This window comes from Dysidea avara, chromosome 2, assembly GCF_963678975.1.
Source record: "Dysidea avara chromosome 2, odDysAvar1.4, whole genome shotgun sequence".
Lineage (NCBI taxonomy): Eukaryota > Metazoa > Porifera > Demospongiae > Dictyoceratida > Dysideidae > Dysidea > Dysidea avara.
The window spans coordinates 36,541,757-36,560,419 of record NC_089273.1 but is presented as its reverse complement, the minus strand read 5'-3'; the positions used below and the strand labels follow the sequence as shown (position 1 = coordinate 36,560,419).

Genomic DNA, 18,663 nt, shown 5'->3' with positions numbered 1-18,663 from the left:
CACTGCTGTATCTAAGTTAAAGCATCCAAAGGAAAGAAACAGTTGAACTCCCTAAAGTACGAGTTGCATGTACTGTTCTTACGATTATATATTGGCTTGAAGAATCTTTCCAGTATGACGTATGACAGTCAAGCAAAACTATTTCCATCTCTGTTGCTGGGAGACTTCACCTACAGTACAGGGTAAGTATCAAAAAGTGATATGATAGTGTGTCTGGATGATCTTCTAAGGCACAGTCTGAAGCGTCTCTAAATGCATACAGTCATTTATGGAGGTGCTTATTGTTCAGATGCTGAAGCCAGGTGTTGCAAAGGTACATGTATTTGAGCAATATGCTCATCAGGTCTTCTTACCTTATATTTTCAACATACATCATGGCTAGATCTAGTGTGGGACATCCTCTGAAATTAACAGCAAGGATAAAATGTGGAAAAGGAGTATGTTATATAACATTAATTTTGCTGATTCTGCACACATGTAGGAAGCCAGCAAAGTTTCTTTGCATGTAGACATTAACAAGAAAAACTCTTCAGTTTCCTCTCAAAGACACTTGTTGAGTCATTCAAACAGGATTATACTGGTTGCCATATATGGAGATCAGATTCTTTGTGTGCGATGCCACAACAGGCCAAGGATGTTTGCTGCCATGAAGAGGCTGACAGTCGTATTCATGTACCTACCCTGTATGTGCTATTAATGGTGACTGGACCTGCGAAAACAGGACATGTGGGCACACAAAATTTACCTTTTTTTACACTTTTGCTACTCATAATGTCTTACTCCTTTAAGCTATGGCCACAACATTTTCAGCCCTACTCAAACAAAACACTGGCTTCATTGTGCAAGTTACAAAATGCAAAACATTTACTCCTGTATCAAGATATGACTTGTTATGTGACAGGATGTAGTTTGTGCCCACATGTCCTGTTTTCGCAGGCCCAGCATTATGTATGTTTGTTCAGGGCACAGCTGAAAAAGTGAAAAACAGCTTTAGCTGATATTATGATGCTGCATATAGCACATGCAGCACAACATGACCATCATAAGTATGCACTGTTAATATGGACATTGTGGTGTTTAGAGTGATGGTAGCTACCACCCAAAGATGAAGTTTGGGTAGCATTTAGAGAGAGAAAAATTCTACTTGGCAGCCCAAAAAAGTAGCAGCTTGCTTAATTTGGGATCAGAGAAGTCATGTGCCCTTCCTATGTTTCATGATTGTGATCATGGACCATGATGTCAGCATTTGTTGGAAATGGTAAACTGCAAGCATGGAATTCATTCTCAAAGCTAGTGCTTATTGCACTGCTGGAGCTGGCACATACACCAATTAACAAAGTAACAAACTATGTGTGTAATTGAGAAGTTTGTCATTCTTATCTATGACCAAACAAGCACCAGCACCAGGCCGGAGAGAAACTATTTGCAAAGATATTTGTTGCAAAAATTCCATCAGCACGTGCACTCTGCTCTGGAGACACATGTCAAGCAAATTGCCTTCCAAAATAGTCATGTCTCGGCTCAAACACTTGCTCCAGACTCCTTGCTTCAAATTTCTTCTCAAAGTGTGGATCTAGAAGGACGGTGCACATGCATGGCCAATGTCAATGTTAATGACATTGAACTACCCCTCAGGAAACACCTAAGACCTGCTATGAGTTGAACTGTTGAGGCTGCAAGAAAGGGCCAATTGCAAGAAAGGATGTTATACCACTTGCAAGTGCAAAAAAGCTTGTCTCTAATGCACTGCTCTCTGCAGGTGTGAAGAAGAATCAATATCCAATAAACTGCACAAGGATCAAGTTTGTATCACGCAAACTGTATTATTGTTCTGGTGTCTATAACTATAATTATATCTATAACTTTAATACTCAACTCAACACTACAAATATTTGCATTATTCAAATTTAGTATTGCTCTATTAGGGGAAAATAATGCTGTTGTTTTGTACATAATGGCTAACAAATTTTATTCATTGGGAGCACTGAAATTCCTTATTGTGTTTTAATACCACTTGTGTGACAACCATTTCTTAAAACTGTTGCTATGGCAACCATGTGCAAGATTGCTAGAGCTTCCATATCTAAAACCATTTATTAGGTATCAAACTATATACATGCACACGTACCAATTTTGGTGCTTTTGTAAAAAAATACATAATATAATACGTAATGGAATGCCACTGCACTATTATCTCCATTAAACTAACATTATGAAATTTTCAGAGCTATACATTCCAGTAACCAATAATTGTGGAGTGATCATAGTATAATTTAATTAGGAGTTTCGAATTTTTATTATAATTATACTATATATGTCAAATTTATTAATTTCTAGATCTACTTTCGGACAGCAGGAATTATGCTAGCATTTTGAGGTAATCATATAAAGCTTTAACAGTAGGAAACTCTGCAATTGCACAATTCCGTTAAAAAAAGATGGAAATACTCTAATAGAGCAGTCAGAAACTCTAATAGAACAGTAACTGAATATTATTTACTTTAATAAAGCAGTCACGTTGAGATAAAATACTCTAATGCAGCAACCAGCTAAAGAATTCAAGACTATTTGAAGCTTAAACATCAATGAAAATGGTCTGATACAGCAATAAACTGGCATTATTAGACAATTATGGTGGGCCTGGTGGAATAATTTTGGGAATAATCGGCAATTCTAAAAAGCATAATAAGTGACTTTTAGAGCACTGCTCAAAAGCACAATGCTCAATTATTGGAGCATAATAGCCTCATTCCTAACAGTATACAAGTGTGGTATAAGCCTGTGTCAAATATGCCATTATGTGGTATGCTGTATGTGACATCATGCCAGGTGTCTATTATCTACCAAAGCAACAATATACCTGCAGAGTAACCTGCCGCGTACCTTCTTCATTTGATAAAGATTAATAATGGATTACCACTTTCATTTCCAAGTCCACAGCTTGACTGTATATTACACTGTATTTACAAACAGTTCTATAGTATAGGTCTTATGTGACACATAAAAGCATACTATCAGGTATACTGGTATACGTAGGTACTAGTGCTGTATACATTGGAAATAATGAAAAGTAGTTACATGCACTTAAGTATTATACACACAATAATGTGTTAAGAAGGTACAGATATATAACATACTTCTTTAATACACATACTTTCATTGGTATGTTTTTGTTTATACTCATACAGAAGACTTTCTTGAAAGTATGAGCTACCACCGAACATGACAAGGCATCCACTGTTCTCTAATATGTTACTTTGTAATGCTGCAATATATCCGCTATCTGTAATACCGTTAGTGGCATTGATAAATGATTGCTCATACTGTTCCATTGTCAGTGTATCATTTAAAACTATGTGAAACAAGTCATGTTCAATCATTTTTTCTACATCTTCAGCTATGAATGTGTGTGCTTTATCTCCAAATCTTCCAATGTCCATTGCTAAAAATACCTTTTTGTATTTGAGGGAATTAACTGTGGATCCTAATTCTTTGATGCACTCTTTGAAGAAATCAGATTGTCTAGATTTTCCAAGTTTCTTTGCTCTTTTGACAGATCGAAATGATATTGCTACATATTCACCAAAGTCTGAATCTAAGTACTTTTTAACGTACTTCCTACTATCTTTTTTAACTCTGTTACTCCTATGTAACATTTCTACAGTTTTTGTTGTTCTCCAATACTCAGGTTCTACAATACCTAACCTATTCTTGTCATCTATTCCAAACCATTGAGTAACCAACACTGTAGTTTCCTCTGGCTTAAAACTCCCATAGATATAATTGCTAATTGTGTCAATATGGAATTGTCTTCTGCACATCGGTATACATACACGTCTAACAATTTTGGTTTGCAAAACTTGATTAATATTATAATCATGTTGTTTCTCAAAATTACGGAAACGATTCCTGCAAGGGTTACTGTTAATTTCATCATCAACAAATACATCTTGTGGTGAGCAATGTCCAATTACTCCAACAAAAACTATAATAGTGAGGTTGGTCTTTCTGCTTAAAAATGTTTCAAATGGAACTAGTGGTGCTGCATTAAACTGAGGGCACATACTGTTCCAATAATCAAGGTTGAAATAGTCACGAAAACGAAGTTCTGTAGATATTTCGGACTGTGACCAATTAGATGGCCATCTGATAAGAGAGTTCTTGACAAAAGGTTCTACAGGTAAAATTCCAACATGTTTAGCCCACTTTGACAGTGTAAGTATATTCATTGCAGCTCCAACTTGCTGCTCAATAACAGAAACACACAACACAAAGCCTCTACTTTCTGAGTTGTGCACAATAGCATCTTTACTGCTGTTAACATTATTAGCAACATTTATATGAGTGCTCTTTGGTACAGCAGGTACCGGTAGCATGGTTTCATTGTATTTATACACCAATCCAAAGTTTTTAATTGTATATGAATCGGACACATAATAAAACAGCATACAGCTAAAACACAACAGTAGTCCACATATTAGTAGTTTTTGATTGGTCATTTCCTGCAAAAATAAAGATGCATTATACAGTAATTATAATTAACATTATAATTACATACAAAATTGAGAATCAGTACAACCTGTATGTTGTCTTATCTGATTGGTTGCTTTAAGAATGGTCCCAGCCTTTGAATGCTTTATTATCACTGTTTGTAACCAGGCTAACACTCATAGCTGGCCACAGGCTGGTTGAATTGTGCATATATACACATATGGTTTTCTGAATTGTTTTCTAATAACATGTGCATTTATATATCTATCCACTATCCATGCATGACAACAAATGTTTAATGAAAAAAAACAGCCAGCAACTATGTGAGAAGTAAAGCCCTTATAGAGCAGATATTATACAGTACAATGCTACTGTAAACTATAAGAGTTATGTAGCTAGAATTGGGTTTTTCTGGCCAGAAATATCACTCCAAAACCAACCTCACATTTCCTTCAAAGCAGCTTGGCATTATTGGCTAAGTAAAAAAAGTCTTCTAAGTGACTCCAAACCCTTCCAGTAAGTTTCTATGGAATTTAAAATTTACTATTTAACAGAATTTTCTACCAACTGGCTGTAACTACCTGTAACTGATGCCTTCAGCCAAGCACAACTTGACAATTGATAAGGCTATGGGCTTGATGTTTTCACTGTTCAACTTCGCTTTGTCCAGAGATATGCTTTTTTGCCAACTGCAGTGCATACAATGTGCACATCATGGACTTACTTTTGTATCACATCACTTTCCTGTAACAGTGCCAGGTTAAATTCATGGTACAGCGGCCGCGTATTGTTTCTTCACTGATGACTATCATGTTATTACAAAAATCATCCTGGTTTTCTGTAGTAACTGGAATGATGGTTCTTGTACTGTTCTCTGTCTGTAAAGCTGTGTAACGGGCTGAACATGGCTGAAAATGAAGCGTAATGGCACTTCACTTATAGTAATAATTGATTGTTGGGGCAAGCCTAGATGAATTGAATGCCGAACGCCTTTCTCCCTTTTGATGCGGTATTCATGTCATTTTTGACTGTCCATAATTGTGTTATAAAAAAGTAAACAAACAAGTAGAAGGAAAAATTAGGATTTAAAGTTGGTTAGGATACAAAAACTTGTGAAACAAGCTAAGGGAATAGCTAAAAAGTAGTTAAACAAGAGAAGAGAAGTTGCCTATACCTTCAGATATACTAGTGGAGTCATGGTTATAGACTGAAGTGTATACGGATTAAATTCCCACTATTATATCTGCAGGTATAGGGAACCTCTCTTGGTTCACTACTTTTTTGAAGTATAAATGTCCACTAGTATATCTGCAGGTATAGGCAGCCTCTCTTGTTTCACTAATTTTTAGCTATTTCCTAGTTTCACTACTTTTGTGATCTCTAATCCAACATTTAAATTCCTAATTTTTCCTGCTTGTAAAACTTCTGCAGTAGGAAGTTGTGATTGTTTGTGCTGCTTTGCAATACAAATGTAACAAGTTTCTGAAGGTGTGGTAGTGACTCGTGTCCACATTGTAAACTTAAGTGGTATACGATTAATTAATTGATTTCCAGTGTACAGGCTTCTAAGCCTCAACCCAAATCACATCATAATCATAAACATAATCAGTTGCCTTTGTGGTATTGTCAATCCCCAGCACCACACCATAACTTCTACTACTAATACACTCAATAAAATTAATGCACTCTTATATGCTAAACATGACAGCCACTCTATACTATAGCCACAGTCTTAATCTGGTATTCTAGCTACAATCGCAATCCAGTAAAACCAAGGCCTCCACCAATGAACAAGTAGTTAGCCACTTCATGTTGTGCTGAGATCAGATCAATAAAGCTACCATCGTCATACTTTTGCAGTAGTGATAATGTACCAGAGAATAGTCTCAAGCTTACTAGTAGCGAATAGCCACTCACTTCCTGCTCCTTGGCATTACCCCAACTCTTCACAGCCTCTACCTGTACTTTAGTACTATTTTCAAACTTGCCAGTGAACATCCATTTGCATCACTACGCTGTGATGAAGATGTTGTTGTTGGGAAACGGCAGACCAAAAGAGTGGGGGAGGGGTGATTTTTAATGAAATTTGGGCTTGGACGCTCTCCTCTAGGATATTGTATACATTTTAGAAGTGTTGAGAGAGTATTGATGTTATTACAAGCAATAGCTACTTACATATTAAAGTGACTGTTCTATTAGAGTATTTGATCTTTTCTTGCAAACATTGTCTTATGAAAATGGGGACTGGCTCTCTCCCCGTTTCCACAAGAGCATCTTACATGCATTTTACATGATCCTGCATCAGCAGAAATGACCCAGTGCAAGAAATCCAGCTAATGCTATGCAACTTAGCAGAGCACAAACCATCAGCTAAGATTGAGCAGGTTCTTCGCAAGAACTTCCAGTTACAATTCCACTACATTTTTACAAACTGTTGAATACAATATGAAACCTTTCAAACATTTAAAATCGTCACTTCTCTACCTTGAAATTTCCCAAGTAAGAAATCAGTACAGTTGACATCACGCAGTAAATCCAACTGATCTAATGATTTTAAAAGTTAAAATAATAATTAAGCTTAATTGTTGTTCTAGTACAGCAAATTCATTTTAGTTTAGTTTTAGTATAGAGCTGTAACAGTTGCTTTAGTTAGTTTAGTTCTAGTACACCCAGTTTACTGTAGTTCTAGTATATCATCATCACCATATGGAACAATTTTGCGACATCTGTGAATGTTCTATTAGAGTATGTAAATCCTGAATAAGTAACTAAAGTAGCTGACCACTAAAGAAGGCAATACAGAGCAACTGATTATAAGTACAGTTGTTTCTGGTATACAACAACAATAATTATTTGCAGTTCTTTAATAAAGCAGCTGGCCAAGTTTAGATTTAATTTTTTTACAGTAAACAGTGATCGCTTGAAAAAAATTTGAAGATTTGCCTTGAAGGTAATTATTATGTGCACTGTATGAGCTAATGAATTCCCTTCAATAATGAATCATGTTAAAGAAAATTAATATGACATAGAAAAGGTTACTGTCACATGTTGCCATTTGCACTTGTAGGGATTTAATTGGTTAGATAGGCAACTGATCAACAACTAAAGATGTCTGTATACACCAATCATCTCTCAGTATGGCTATCTCTGTTATATGACAGAAAGATTTCAAACACTGTAATAGAGCACTCTCTTTTTTTTACATTAAATTCAGTTGTTCCATATTGAAGATTACTGTAGTTTAGTTAGTATAAGTTTGGTATATACCATAGCTTAAGTTATACCGCATTTACACTTGCCTCATATCACACACTGGCTCGGTTCGGCATGACTCGTCTTGGTTTTTGCTACAGTATAAACACCCACCAAACTGAGCTGAATCAAACCACTCATAAAACTGCTGTCACGTGCCAGCATGACTCGGTTTGGTTTTCTACAGTATATTCGATGTGTCCACTAGATATTATATCACAATAAAGCTTAAATAGATAAAAGAACCCCCTTTTCTTTTGAAACACTATATTGAATGGAAAAATTCAACACTTCATAGCAGGAAGAGCACATGATTATTTATGGATATCGACCTCATTGTACTAAGGGATATTAACAGCTGGTATAAGCCATTAACCATCCCTGTAGCACAACAGTGCTAATTTGCCACTGTCTTTTGTGCTAATTTGCCACTGTTTTTTGTGCTAATTTGCCACTGTCTTTTGTCCTAACCATCCGTTAACAGAGTCCTACTTTATGCTATTTTCCAGGAAAGCACGCTTCATTATAGTGGTCTAAACACGTGCCCATAAATGGGATGTCGTGGTTTCATCAACTTGTTTGCAAAACCGTGCTAAGAGTAAATGCAGTATCGTACCCAATTTGCTATAATCAGTAAGTGATCCTGTGCTATTCAGTAATCTTACTATATAGTGACCTTGGACCATTTTTAATATTTGCATATTTTGAATATTTTACATTCCAGGTTTGTAGCTAATTGAATTATTAGGAACATCAGATTTGAAAACGGAACTTTAATATCTTATTCCTTTGTCACTTTATGGCACAAAACGTCTTATTAAGTATGAGATTTTTGTATGGTGTTTTCCAATAGGAAAAATAGCACCGCAATTTTAATGTGCTGTAACTTTTGCAAATTTAAAGATATGAGCTTGAACTTTTTGCCGTGCACAGAATGATGAGGAAATGTGCATTTCAATTGCCATTATAAGCCAAACAGTACCTCATCAATTGTGTCATTCATGTGGTGAAGTCATAATTATGCTACATTTCAACTTGGGCAGTGCATATAGCATTAATTAACTGCTATACGCAAAGTTAGCTAAAGGCAATGATGTACAGTGTTCAGGAACTGTGTTGAAAATAATGCATAGCCACAAATATACACTAATTTTGCAAGTTGTGTAACAAAACTGACATACTGCAAAAAAAACCTTTAACCTTAGTACGTGATTATACCAGGCACTACAAATAGGTGGGGCCTTGTTTACGGTAATGAAAACAATTCACTAACTAGTTAAATGTTGAACCATTCCATAATACAAGGTTGCTAATCTTACACTAAATTTTTGCAGCCATGCCCCTATTATAGTCACATTTGGATGTAGTTCTTATTTCTGCACAAGTAACAATTCCTTTTCCTTCTTGTTGCCAGTTCAACTAGCCTGTTCCACTTGCCATGTTTTGGCAAATGAACACTGAAATACTAACTCAATATAATTATAATGAAATAAAGAATGCTTATTTAGCAGTATGTTAAACTTTTAAGGTATCAGTTGCAGACATCAGCATCCTCAAAGGACAGTGCTAAATAGCAGTGACCCACCATGACCTAGAGTACTCTTTCAATTATGGGTTTGCACAAACCTTTTGGTTAGTTCTAGTTGTAAGGTTGCACAAACCTTTTAGTTGTTCTAGTTCTTGAACTAAAAGATCCAAGTATTTTGGTTTAGTTTTAGTTCTTGAACCAAAAGTTACAAGGAGTTTTAATTAGTTTAGTTTTAGTTTTAGAACCAAAACTGATCAAAAATTGTGACCTGGACTGACAAAGCTGGGCGTATCATGTATTTTGAAGCATTGAGAAATGCTGGTTTTAAATATTCACTATGTTGGAACTCGCCAATGGTTGAAGCTACGTGTACCAAATTTTCACACATTTTATACTAGTTCCTTACCTTCAAGAGCATCCACTGTAGAATAAGGACACAGCTAAGTTTCCCCCCATTTTAGAGAGTTTATTACTTCATGTTGACTGTATCAGGCAAAGTCCAAATAGGGTGGGTGGCGGGGGCTGGCAAGATTGTTGTTTTAAAAAATGAAAGAGAAAGGCGTAGGGATGCATTAGACTAAGTTATAGGCCATTCAAGTCTCAAAACTGACTAAAATGAAAGAAAATTCACAGCAAAGGTCTTTATTCAACACCACGGAGCTGTACAGTCACACACAGCCATCCCAGTGTGGCCACGCCTCCATTTGGACCCCAGACCACTCGTATGGATCACCACTGTACTTCAGAAAAGCAGCTAGCAAAAGCCAACTAAAGTCTAGCTTGTTTTGAATGTTAAATTTAATAGTTTATTCATTACCTTTGTGTTCATGGTGAATAATCAAATCTGCTAACATGGGCGATACGACTGGTTATCTGAGACCCAGTTACAATTTAGTTTAGTTTTAGTACACTAGAACTAGAATAGAATTGCTGTACTAAAAGTACTTTTAGTTCTAGTTCCTCAGAACTAGAACAACACTACCCGGGCAGTGAGCGAGTGAAAGTAGACAGGTATGAAGAATTCTCAACATATGTATGAATGTAGATTGTATTGGTACTAGGGCTTTGTGAATATATCGGATATGCAATTAATCGATTGCAGCACTAATCATGATTATGCAAAAATTAAAAATAATATCCTTACTGACTACTCTCAAAAGCCATAGTAACATTTAGAAGGAAAAATTAGGAATTTACAAGAAAAAGTAGTGAAACAAGAGAGAAACCTGCAGATATACTAGTGGACATTTAATCCCTACTTCTGTCATGGTTGTAGACTCAATTTACATGTCCACTAGTATATCTTCAGGTATAGGCAACCTCTCTTGCTTTGCTACTCTTTCTTGTTTCACTAGTTTATTGATCTCTAATCCACTTCCTTCTACTTGTTTGTTTACATTTTTGTAACATAATTATAGCTGGTGAACCTACTCATACCGCATAAAAGGGAAGAAGGGTGCCTAGGGTATACAATATGTCAAGGTGCATGCCCCAACAATTATTATCAAAGGTGAAGTGCCATTACACTTTGTTTTCAGCCATCTTTAACCTGCTATACACACAGCTCTACAGACAAAGAACAGTATGAAACACATGATTCCAATTATACATAAAGCAAAACAAAAAGGGCGCCTTACATACAAAAAGTCCTAAGCACGCACCCCAACAATTAATTATTTTGAAAAGCAAAGTCCCATTGTGCTTTGTTTTCAGCCATGTTCAACATGGTACACAGCTCTACAGACAAAGAATAATGCAGAAACATCATTCCATTTACATGGACAATTGTCGTAATGACATGATAGTCAGCAAAGAAGTAACCATACCATGCACTACTACGAATTGACACATGTCCTGCCTGGCAAAGGAAGGTAATGGGCACAAAGGTAAGTCAGTGATGCGTACACTGTAGATACTGCTGTATGCCAAAAAGCATCAGTCTGGCTGAAGCATCATCTAAAAGAGAAAAAAATCAAGCACGTAGCCTTAATTAGTGGTTAACGAGTTACACTTGTCTGATGGAATCAGGCAGGCAGGCTGGCAGGCAGTGAGTCAGTAGAAAATTCTGCTAAATACAAAATTTTTAAAAGTCTGTAGCTACTTAATGGAAATGCTTTTGGCTGCTCTGAAGAAAGTTTAGACTTGATTATACTTCACTGATGCTGCCAAATCTCCATGAAACTATTGTAAGGCTGGTTTTGGGGTGATATTCTTTTAACAGAAAAACCCAATGATTAATTGTAATCTGTATATGTGACCCGGTCTGCGAAAAGGGCTCTTATAGCCTTTCCAATTGCATATATATGGTAACCCATAACTTGACTGGTGAATATGGTACAAGCCTACAATTTGGTCACTCAATAACCCTAACCTGGCAGTAGTTGTGGGTGTAATTACATGGTGATAGTGTTAGTAGAGTAGGAGTTACGATTAGCCAAACATGGATAATTGGAAAGGCTATAAGAGCCCTTTTCGCAGACCGGGTCACATATTCTGAGTTAAATGCCTTAATTTAGCTAAATGCCTTCATTTAGAAAGGTTTAACAGTTACCAGTCTCTATTTTTGTGAAATGAGACTAGCATTACTATTGTTTACAATATAGGTTGGTTCTTGGGTGCTAGAAATAGGTTAAATGATTATCATGAACCACGATAGTGGGTCATAATATTATGGATAATGAATAGCATAATCATGGTCACTAGGCAGCAATCACTTGTAATTGCACAATTGCACATCTCTATTTGGTATGTATTATGTAGAAAACTGTCAATGACCACTACTAGTTAAAAGATCAGATCAAAGGTTCGCAACACTAAACATTGGATTTTAAAGGTGGAAATATCTTATTGGTAACAAAGGGTTGTAAATTTGGACATTCATCAAGACGTGCAACAAACATTTCTGTTGATGGTTGATGCAGACATTTGTAGTGTACGTAAACATTCATTAGTCATAAGAAGGTATATTGAATTGACTGCACAGTTCTGCACAATATAACAATAAAACTTAATAGTCAAACTATTGCTTTTAAAATTATTTTATGTTATACAACATCATTCAAATGTGTAAAAAACACATTTGTCCCAGCACTATGATACACTTCATTGATTGATTTGATTCCTTAGAATTATGTCACAGGCCGGAATAAAACTTTCTACATCTCTCTGCTTTGCTGTTACAACACTTGTCAAGTCCTTTACACTGGTCATTTTGTTTACATTGGTTCATTTTGCTTGGTCTAGAGATTCATTCCCAAATTACAACTCTCTGGATTGACTAAGGGTCATAGTATTCCTCTTAACTGATATACCCGAAGATTGACTGGAAACAGGGTAGCTAGGGACCCGCCTATTATTCTCAAATTTTAATTATTTATTATGCACTGTTCAAAATTTTTACTTATAATGCTTAAATTATGCTCAAGCTTTATTCCTCAGTTCCCATGTTTTGCTAATAAATTTGCACTTATGAGCACATAATAAGTGACTGAAGCACGTCCTTGCCCTTCAAAATGTATGCAACAGAAAAGACGATATACTCAGTCAGCTGCCTGATTGTTTTATTAGAGTTATTGACTGTTCTATTAGAGCATATCAATCTTTTTCGGTGATGTGTATTTGACCACCAAGAATTTGTAGCATGGCTCAAATATTCTGCCTATTGTGCTAACATTATGCTCAATGCTTTCAGGCTCGTAATATGCTCATAATTATGCCAGCATAATCAGCAGGTCCCTAAGGGTAACTACACTCCACAGAGCCAGAGTTCCAACTACAGTATGTATGAACATTGGTAGTACGCTAACATCAGCTGCACTGGTAACATACAAGTATCAGCTATGTTGATGGCACAAAACATTGGATACGATGTTAACAAAAGTAGCACACATCTATCAGCTACATTAGAAATGCACAAACATTAGCTTTGCAAGTAGCACATAACATTCAACTATGGTGGTAGCACAAACATTAGCTACACTAGTATAGTAGTCCACAAAAAGCTCCAATACAGTAGGAACCTTGAATACTCTGTCAGTAGTAGACAAACTTCAGTTACGTAGTCACACCAACAAACAGTCTCAGGATAGTAATCATGATTAGCATGATCAACCATATGTACGTACATACCAGTAGAACACACTGCTGCTACATTAGTAACACTTGACATGTCAGAGTGGTTGTGCACTGCCACATCAGTGATCACCATGACAATTTTACAGTAAGGTTGATGTTATTCTCAACTAAGCAGCTAGTAACAGAAGCCATACACTACAATTAGCAGTTAACACTATAGATAGCACAAAAAGCAGGTAAAGTATCTGACAAGCTCAGCAAATACATAGTTGTATCCAAATTACCAGTCATAACCACCATATACAAACTACTTGAAGAGTGCATAAGCTATCCTGCCACTATAAAATTAAAGTTCTCTTGTGATGTCATGCTGGCAGTTCAGTACACATATCACTTATTCAACCAGTTACTTGCAGAAAGTCAGGTATCAGTTTTTTCTCATAACCAGAAAAAACAATCTCTGATATTTCATCAAATAATGTATACCTCAGTACTCTTTTCATTCTTCAACAATGATATATATATCACAGTTGTTGTATATAGATGCAGACCTGATGGTAGTGGGTCGGGTGTGCGGCACTTCCACTCTAGTGGACACAGCTGGTGTCACCAACATTTGTGATCGTGGGTGAAAAGGGTAGCAATAATTAGAAAATGGGTGATCATTAACTGGAAAATAATTGTTGCGCATGCGTAAGACAAAAGGCACAGAGAAAAGTGTCAAAAAGTGTGAAAAGGCTGTTTGTCCCTCCCTAACTCTCTCCCTCCCTAACTCTCTCCCTCCCTAACTCTCTCCCTTAGGTAGTAGCAAATTAAAAACACTTCAAGATAATAACGAAGGGTCTGGACATGTGACTAGCTTAGAACCCAACAAAATTATTTAAAGTGTATAGTCTGGAAATTTTCAATTCAGACTTCTAATGAGGGTGTGGGGGAATAAGTGCACCACAGGAAGTCTCAGTTGGGAAACGTAGGCAATTCCACTCCCTCATTATCTATCATGACAGTTGTTTCACTACATTTTTTCCCAATCTAACTTTAAAATTATTATATTTTCCTCTACCTTTTTATTTGCACTTGCGCAAGACCATACTATACAGTATGGCTGATAAACCCATGTCATACCACATCAAAAGGAAGAATGATGCAATAGCATACAATTAAGTTTGCATCTGAATGCATGCACCAACTATTATAAAGCAAAGTGCTGCTACACTTTGTTTTCAGCCACACTCAGTCCATTATACAGTACTAGAAACACCTCTCAATCAATCCAATCCAATCACTATGGATATATGGAAGATTGATGTTATAAACATGATAGTCGCGATCGGCAGAGTGGAAGCCTTTTGTGCCACTGTTAATTGACACTTTTAACTGTCAATGAAAAGAATTTGGGCCCATGATGCATGAATTATATGTACTAACTGCGATATGCCAAAAGAAACCAGTAAGGCTACAGCAACATCCATAACAGTGAAAAAGTCAAGATGTAGCCTTTACAGTTGGTGAGTTACACTTGTCTTAAGCAGCCAGGAATCCAGGCTAGGAGCGCTTTCAGCCACTCCGAAGTCACAAATTGGGTGTGACTTTACGTAACCAATACTGCCAAGATGCCATAAAGGCATTGTAAAGATGGTTTGTGGTGATTATTTTTGGATAGGAAAGCCCAAACCTTTGTGACCACTATTACAAGTTACTACTGTACTGTACCAAGAATTAATAAAAGAAGAAGATTAACTCATCATTGTATCACTCTGTGATGCTGTGCCCTCAGGTGAGCCCACTGAATCTCATTGTACAATTCCTAATTCACAAATTATATCACAGGAGGGATAGATAAGGAATTTCGTTGCCTCCATCACTGTATATGTAGTTTAAAAGAACATTGGGAGACGTACTCAATGTGGCCACTCACTAAGAGGAAAGTGGAGATAATATTAAGATAATATTAAAAGTGTAGGCTCAGATCTATCATTTAGTACCAGACTACCAGCCTGAATCGTTGCACTGTACAACTCCACAGTCTGCTCAGAACATGCAGCCATTGGCAGTTTGGTGGTTGACTATTAAAGACTTACAATAGTACAACATGCACCCCTTAGTTGTAGGTAGTATTTCTTATGTGGTAGTAGTTCTGTTGTTGTAACGTGGTGGTGGGGGGAGGGGGTTGTCAAATGTTTAAGACCTATAAATTTTTATTATACTACACCTGTAGGTACACCACTACTATACAGATTGTGCACGCAAAAGATGGAAGCCTTCAATAGAATCCATACTTCAGACATGTACCAGTATCTTTCAGGCAATTTTCAGACTTCAGAGTTTATACAAGGACCTTCACAGCTTATACACAGAACTGGTTATAATTTTATATGTACCACTCTGCGTGGGCAGTTCAAAGGCACCACCAGTGCCATAATTTGTATATTGCACTGCTACAGACCGCAGCGAGTGCATTATACTTATAATGCACTGGTTGCAGTTTTGTAGACTACAACGAGTGCATTATAAGTTATAATGCACCGACCGCAGTGCATACAGATATTGCACTGGCTGCGGTTTTGTGCAGCATAGCACAAGTGCCGGTGGCGAAGACCACTACGACACCTCACCTAATAGGTGGAAAGACACTTCACAGATCACTCGAATTCTTTTATAGCCCGACATGTAAAGGTCGATTGTGGGCCATAACATCACCAATATGTATAATGTTTACAAGCAGCCAATGGCGATCGAAAAAGCCAACGCGGGTGGCCACAACTCTAGTCTACATATATATAAACGTACTTATACACCTTACTAGTCTGGTGCCATCTTAGCCCAGATTAAACTGTAGTCCACTTCGACAATGACTCAATAAAACAAATATATTCTAAATAATACTAACCTTTACGTTCGATTGTGGTAACCAGTTTTGTCATGCCACCAGATTCGAGTTTAGCCAGTGTGAATAGTAAGAATTAGACTAGTATCGTTTAGTAGTTAGGTTTTGTTTACTTAAACCGTCTATTTAGCTGCTTTTTTTTGCTCGAGAGAATCACTATGGTGATTAGTCTGGTGCTTAGTCTATATGGCACACTGGCATGCTGAGCACTACATGATGAGAGTCGAACAGCGAATGCAGGTTAGTGATATAACCCATAGCGTACTAGCTTTCAATATCTCAGGTGGCTGCAGTACTGCAGGGGGAACGTCATCGCAACGTCCGGCTTGGTTACCCACAATCGAAGTTAGAAACCTGGCCTTTATAAGTGTTACAGCTGTCTTGTGAGACTCTCCCCACCTATTAGGTGAGTGGTACATAACAGTTATACAATGTGCACTCGTGCTCTGCCTGTATAAACACATTTGCCTTCGGGCCTGACGGCCCTCAGGCTCGTGCGTTTATATCAGGCAGAGCACTCGTGGCCGTTGTATAACTATATAATATGTATTGCTAAAACTCATGTGCATGAGTGTAGTGGGACATTGAATACTTACTTTTGCAAACTGAGGACTTATGGTTTTGTATGGGCTTCATCAACTTGTGACATCAAAAAACGAGTACCTAAAGCATCAATGGAAAATATAAGTGTCCGAGAATTTACGCACTACACATGTAATATTCATTTGCCAGCACTGACCAAGGAACTAAAAAGAAATATTAGCTGCATGAATTAGTGTATACTTTAATCCTATGACTATCTAATTTTTGTGTTTATTCGACGTAGTCTACATATACTTTGACAAGCTCAATTGTAACACAAAACTAACATGAATAGTAAACTGCCAGCTATCTTATAGGGGAATCCATGCACTTCGAAATATGACACTACCACAAATACAACAAGTAGACAAAGACACTTCTCTGAAACCTCACACAAGAATGTAGCCATAGACAATCAGGCAGATCTGGAGATAGCTGCTGTCCACTTATTACTGCACCCACCCTGGTATTATTTAGAATACTGACCAGACAGCCTAACTGGTGTGGTTAGGTAATGCACTTTCAGTATAGACAATAATATTAATTTTTTTTGTGTAAAAATTGATCATGGTAGTTTATCGTGTAAATAGATATGTTTTTTGTTGGCGCTCTAGCTACATGCAGTAATCAAGCAAAGATGTCGACTTCTTATAATGGCTAGATTACTCTAGTTTACGATTGGAAAACCACAGATAACTATAATGGTAGGATCAGTCCATAAAACTGCAGAGTTTAGCTGCACGAAACTAGACCAGCCCTAGGTGACCTCAGAACCCAACATGACAAGGTAATTGTAATATTTTAACAGGGAGTCCACTCAGCTTAAGCTGATTTTCAGTGGAACCCTTTAAACAGTATGCAAAAATACACAACGACGCAAATATACACACCGTGCAGAAAAAAAGATACTTAATTAAAATAAATGATGACAAAGTGGTAGCCTGTACAACTGTAAATGCTAAACTGTTCCATAAAATCGTTCCATGATAAAAGAAACTTATTTTACCAAAGTTAGTGGCAACTCTGGGAAGAAATAGACAATTAATTACCTCCACAATAACCTGTCACATCTTTAGACTACCGAAAAAACATTTAGCAAATATGAGGAGGAATAATTATTTACAGACTTGAAAACTTGAATGGCTATGTGGTAACATTGACGTTCAGTCAAAGTAAAAGATAACCTGGAAGCACAGGATGGTGGCAACTTCTTGGTAAACTTAGAATGTACTCTTTCAATCATACCGAATTGTGAGTTCATTGAAATTATGAAGTAAAGGTGTGATATTAGTACTGCTGAACTTATAATTATTACCCTGGTATTTGCTGTCCTATAGTTTTCCATGTATCTAGGGGAAGCTATAGTAAACTTGGCAGTAGTAGGACACCAGATAACATCACAATAGTCAAAAACTGGCAGCACAAAAGCAGTATACAGCAAACAAAATATTCTTGGTGATAATGACCCAAACCGAAGGATAGAAGCAATTCTAAATCGAACTCTAGACGCCGCATTAGAAACATGCAAATTCCATGAGGGTGTAGGGTCAATTGTAACTCGTAAATAACAAACAGAACTAGCTAGCTTGAACCAATATTGTGCTTCCAACAGAAACATTAAGGATATTATTTGCTATTCTCTGACAGCTTCCGAATTAGATTAGGTAAATATTATACACGATAGCGGTATAATGTTTCTAATTAACTAACTTACGATCTGCCACTAGACCAGTTCGTGGTTTAGCCACCGAGGAATCCGATACTGAACTAAAATCTAACGCACTCGGAACACTAGTGGGACCAGGAATCTATTGGTCACTCACTTGGTCAAGGAAATGGTAGAATGGAA

At 36.9% G+C, this 18,663-nt stretch overlaps 1 protein-coding gene across 5 annotated transcripts; it reads right to left on the bottom strand.

The window, feature by feature from the left end:
• Positions 1–2,994: 2,994 nt before the first annotated feature.
• Positions 2,995–18,663, bottom strand: LOC136247216 (uncharacterized). Of its 5 annotated transcripts, none has more exons than XM_066038853.1 (2): positions 18,525–18,663; positions 2,995–4,502 (listed from the first exon to the last, which is right to left on the bottom strand). In XM_066038853.1, the coding sequence occupies exon 2, from the start codon at positions 4,497–4,499 to the stop codon at positions 3,111–3,113; it is 1,389 nt and encodes a 462-aa protein (XP_065894925.1). In that variant the 5' UTR covers positions 4,500–4,502; positions 18,525–18,663; the 3' UTR covers positions 2,995–3,110. The 5 variants fall into 5 exon arrangements, 3 of the variants coding, with proteins under 3 accessions (XP_065894925.1, XP_065894924.1, XP_065894922.1); XM_066038852.1 differs by having other exon boundaries at positions 18,529–18,663; XM_066038850.1 differs by lacking the exon at positions 18,525–18,663 and adding an exon at positions 9,678–9,905.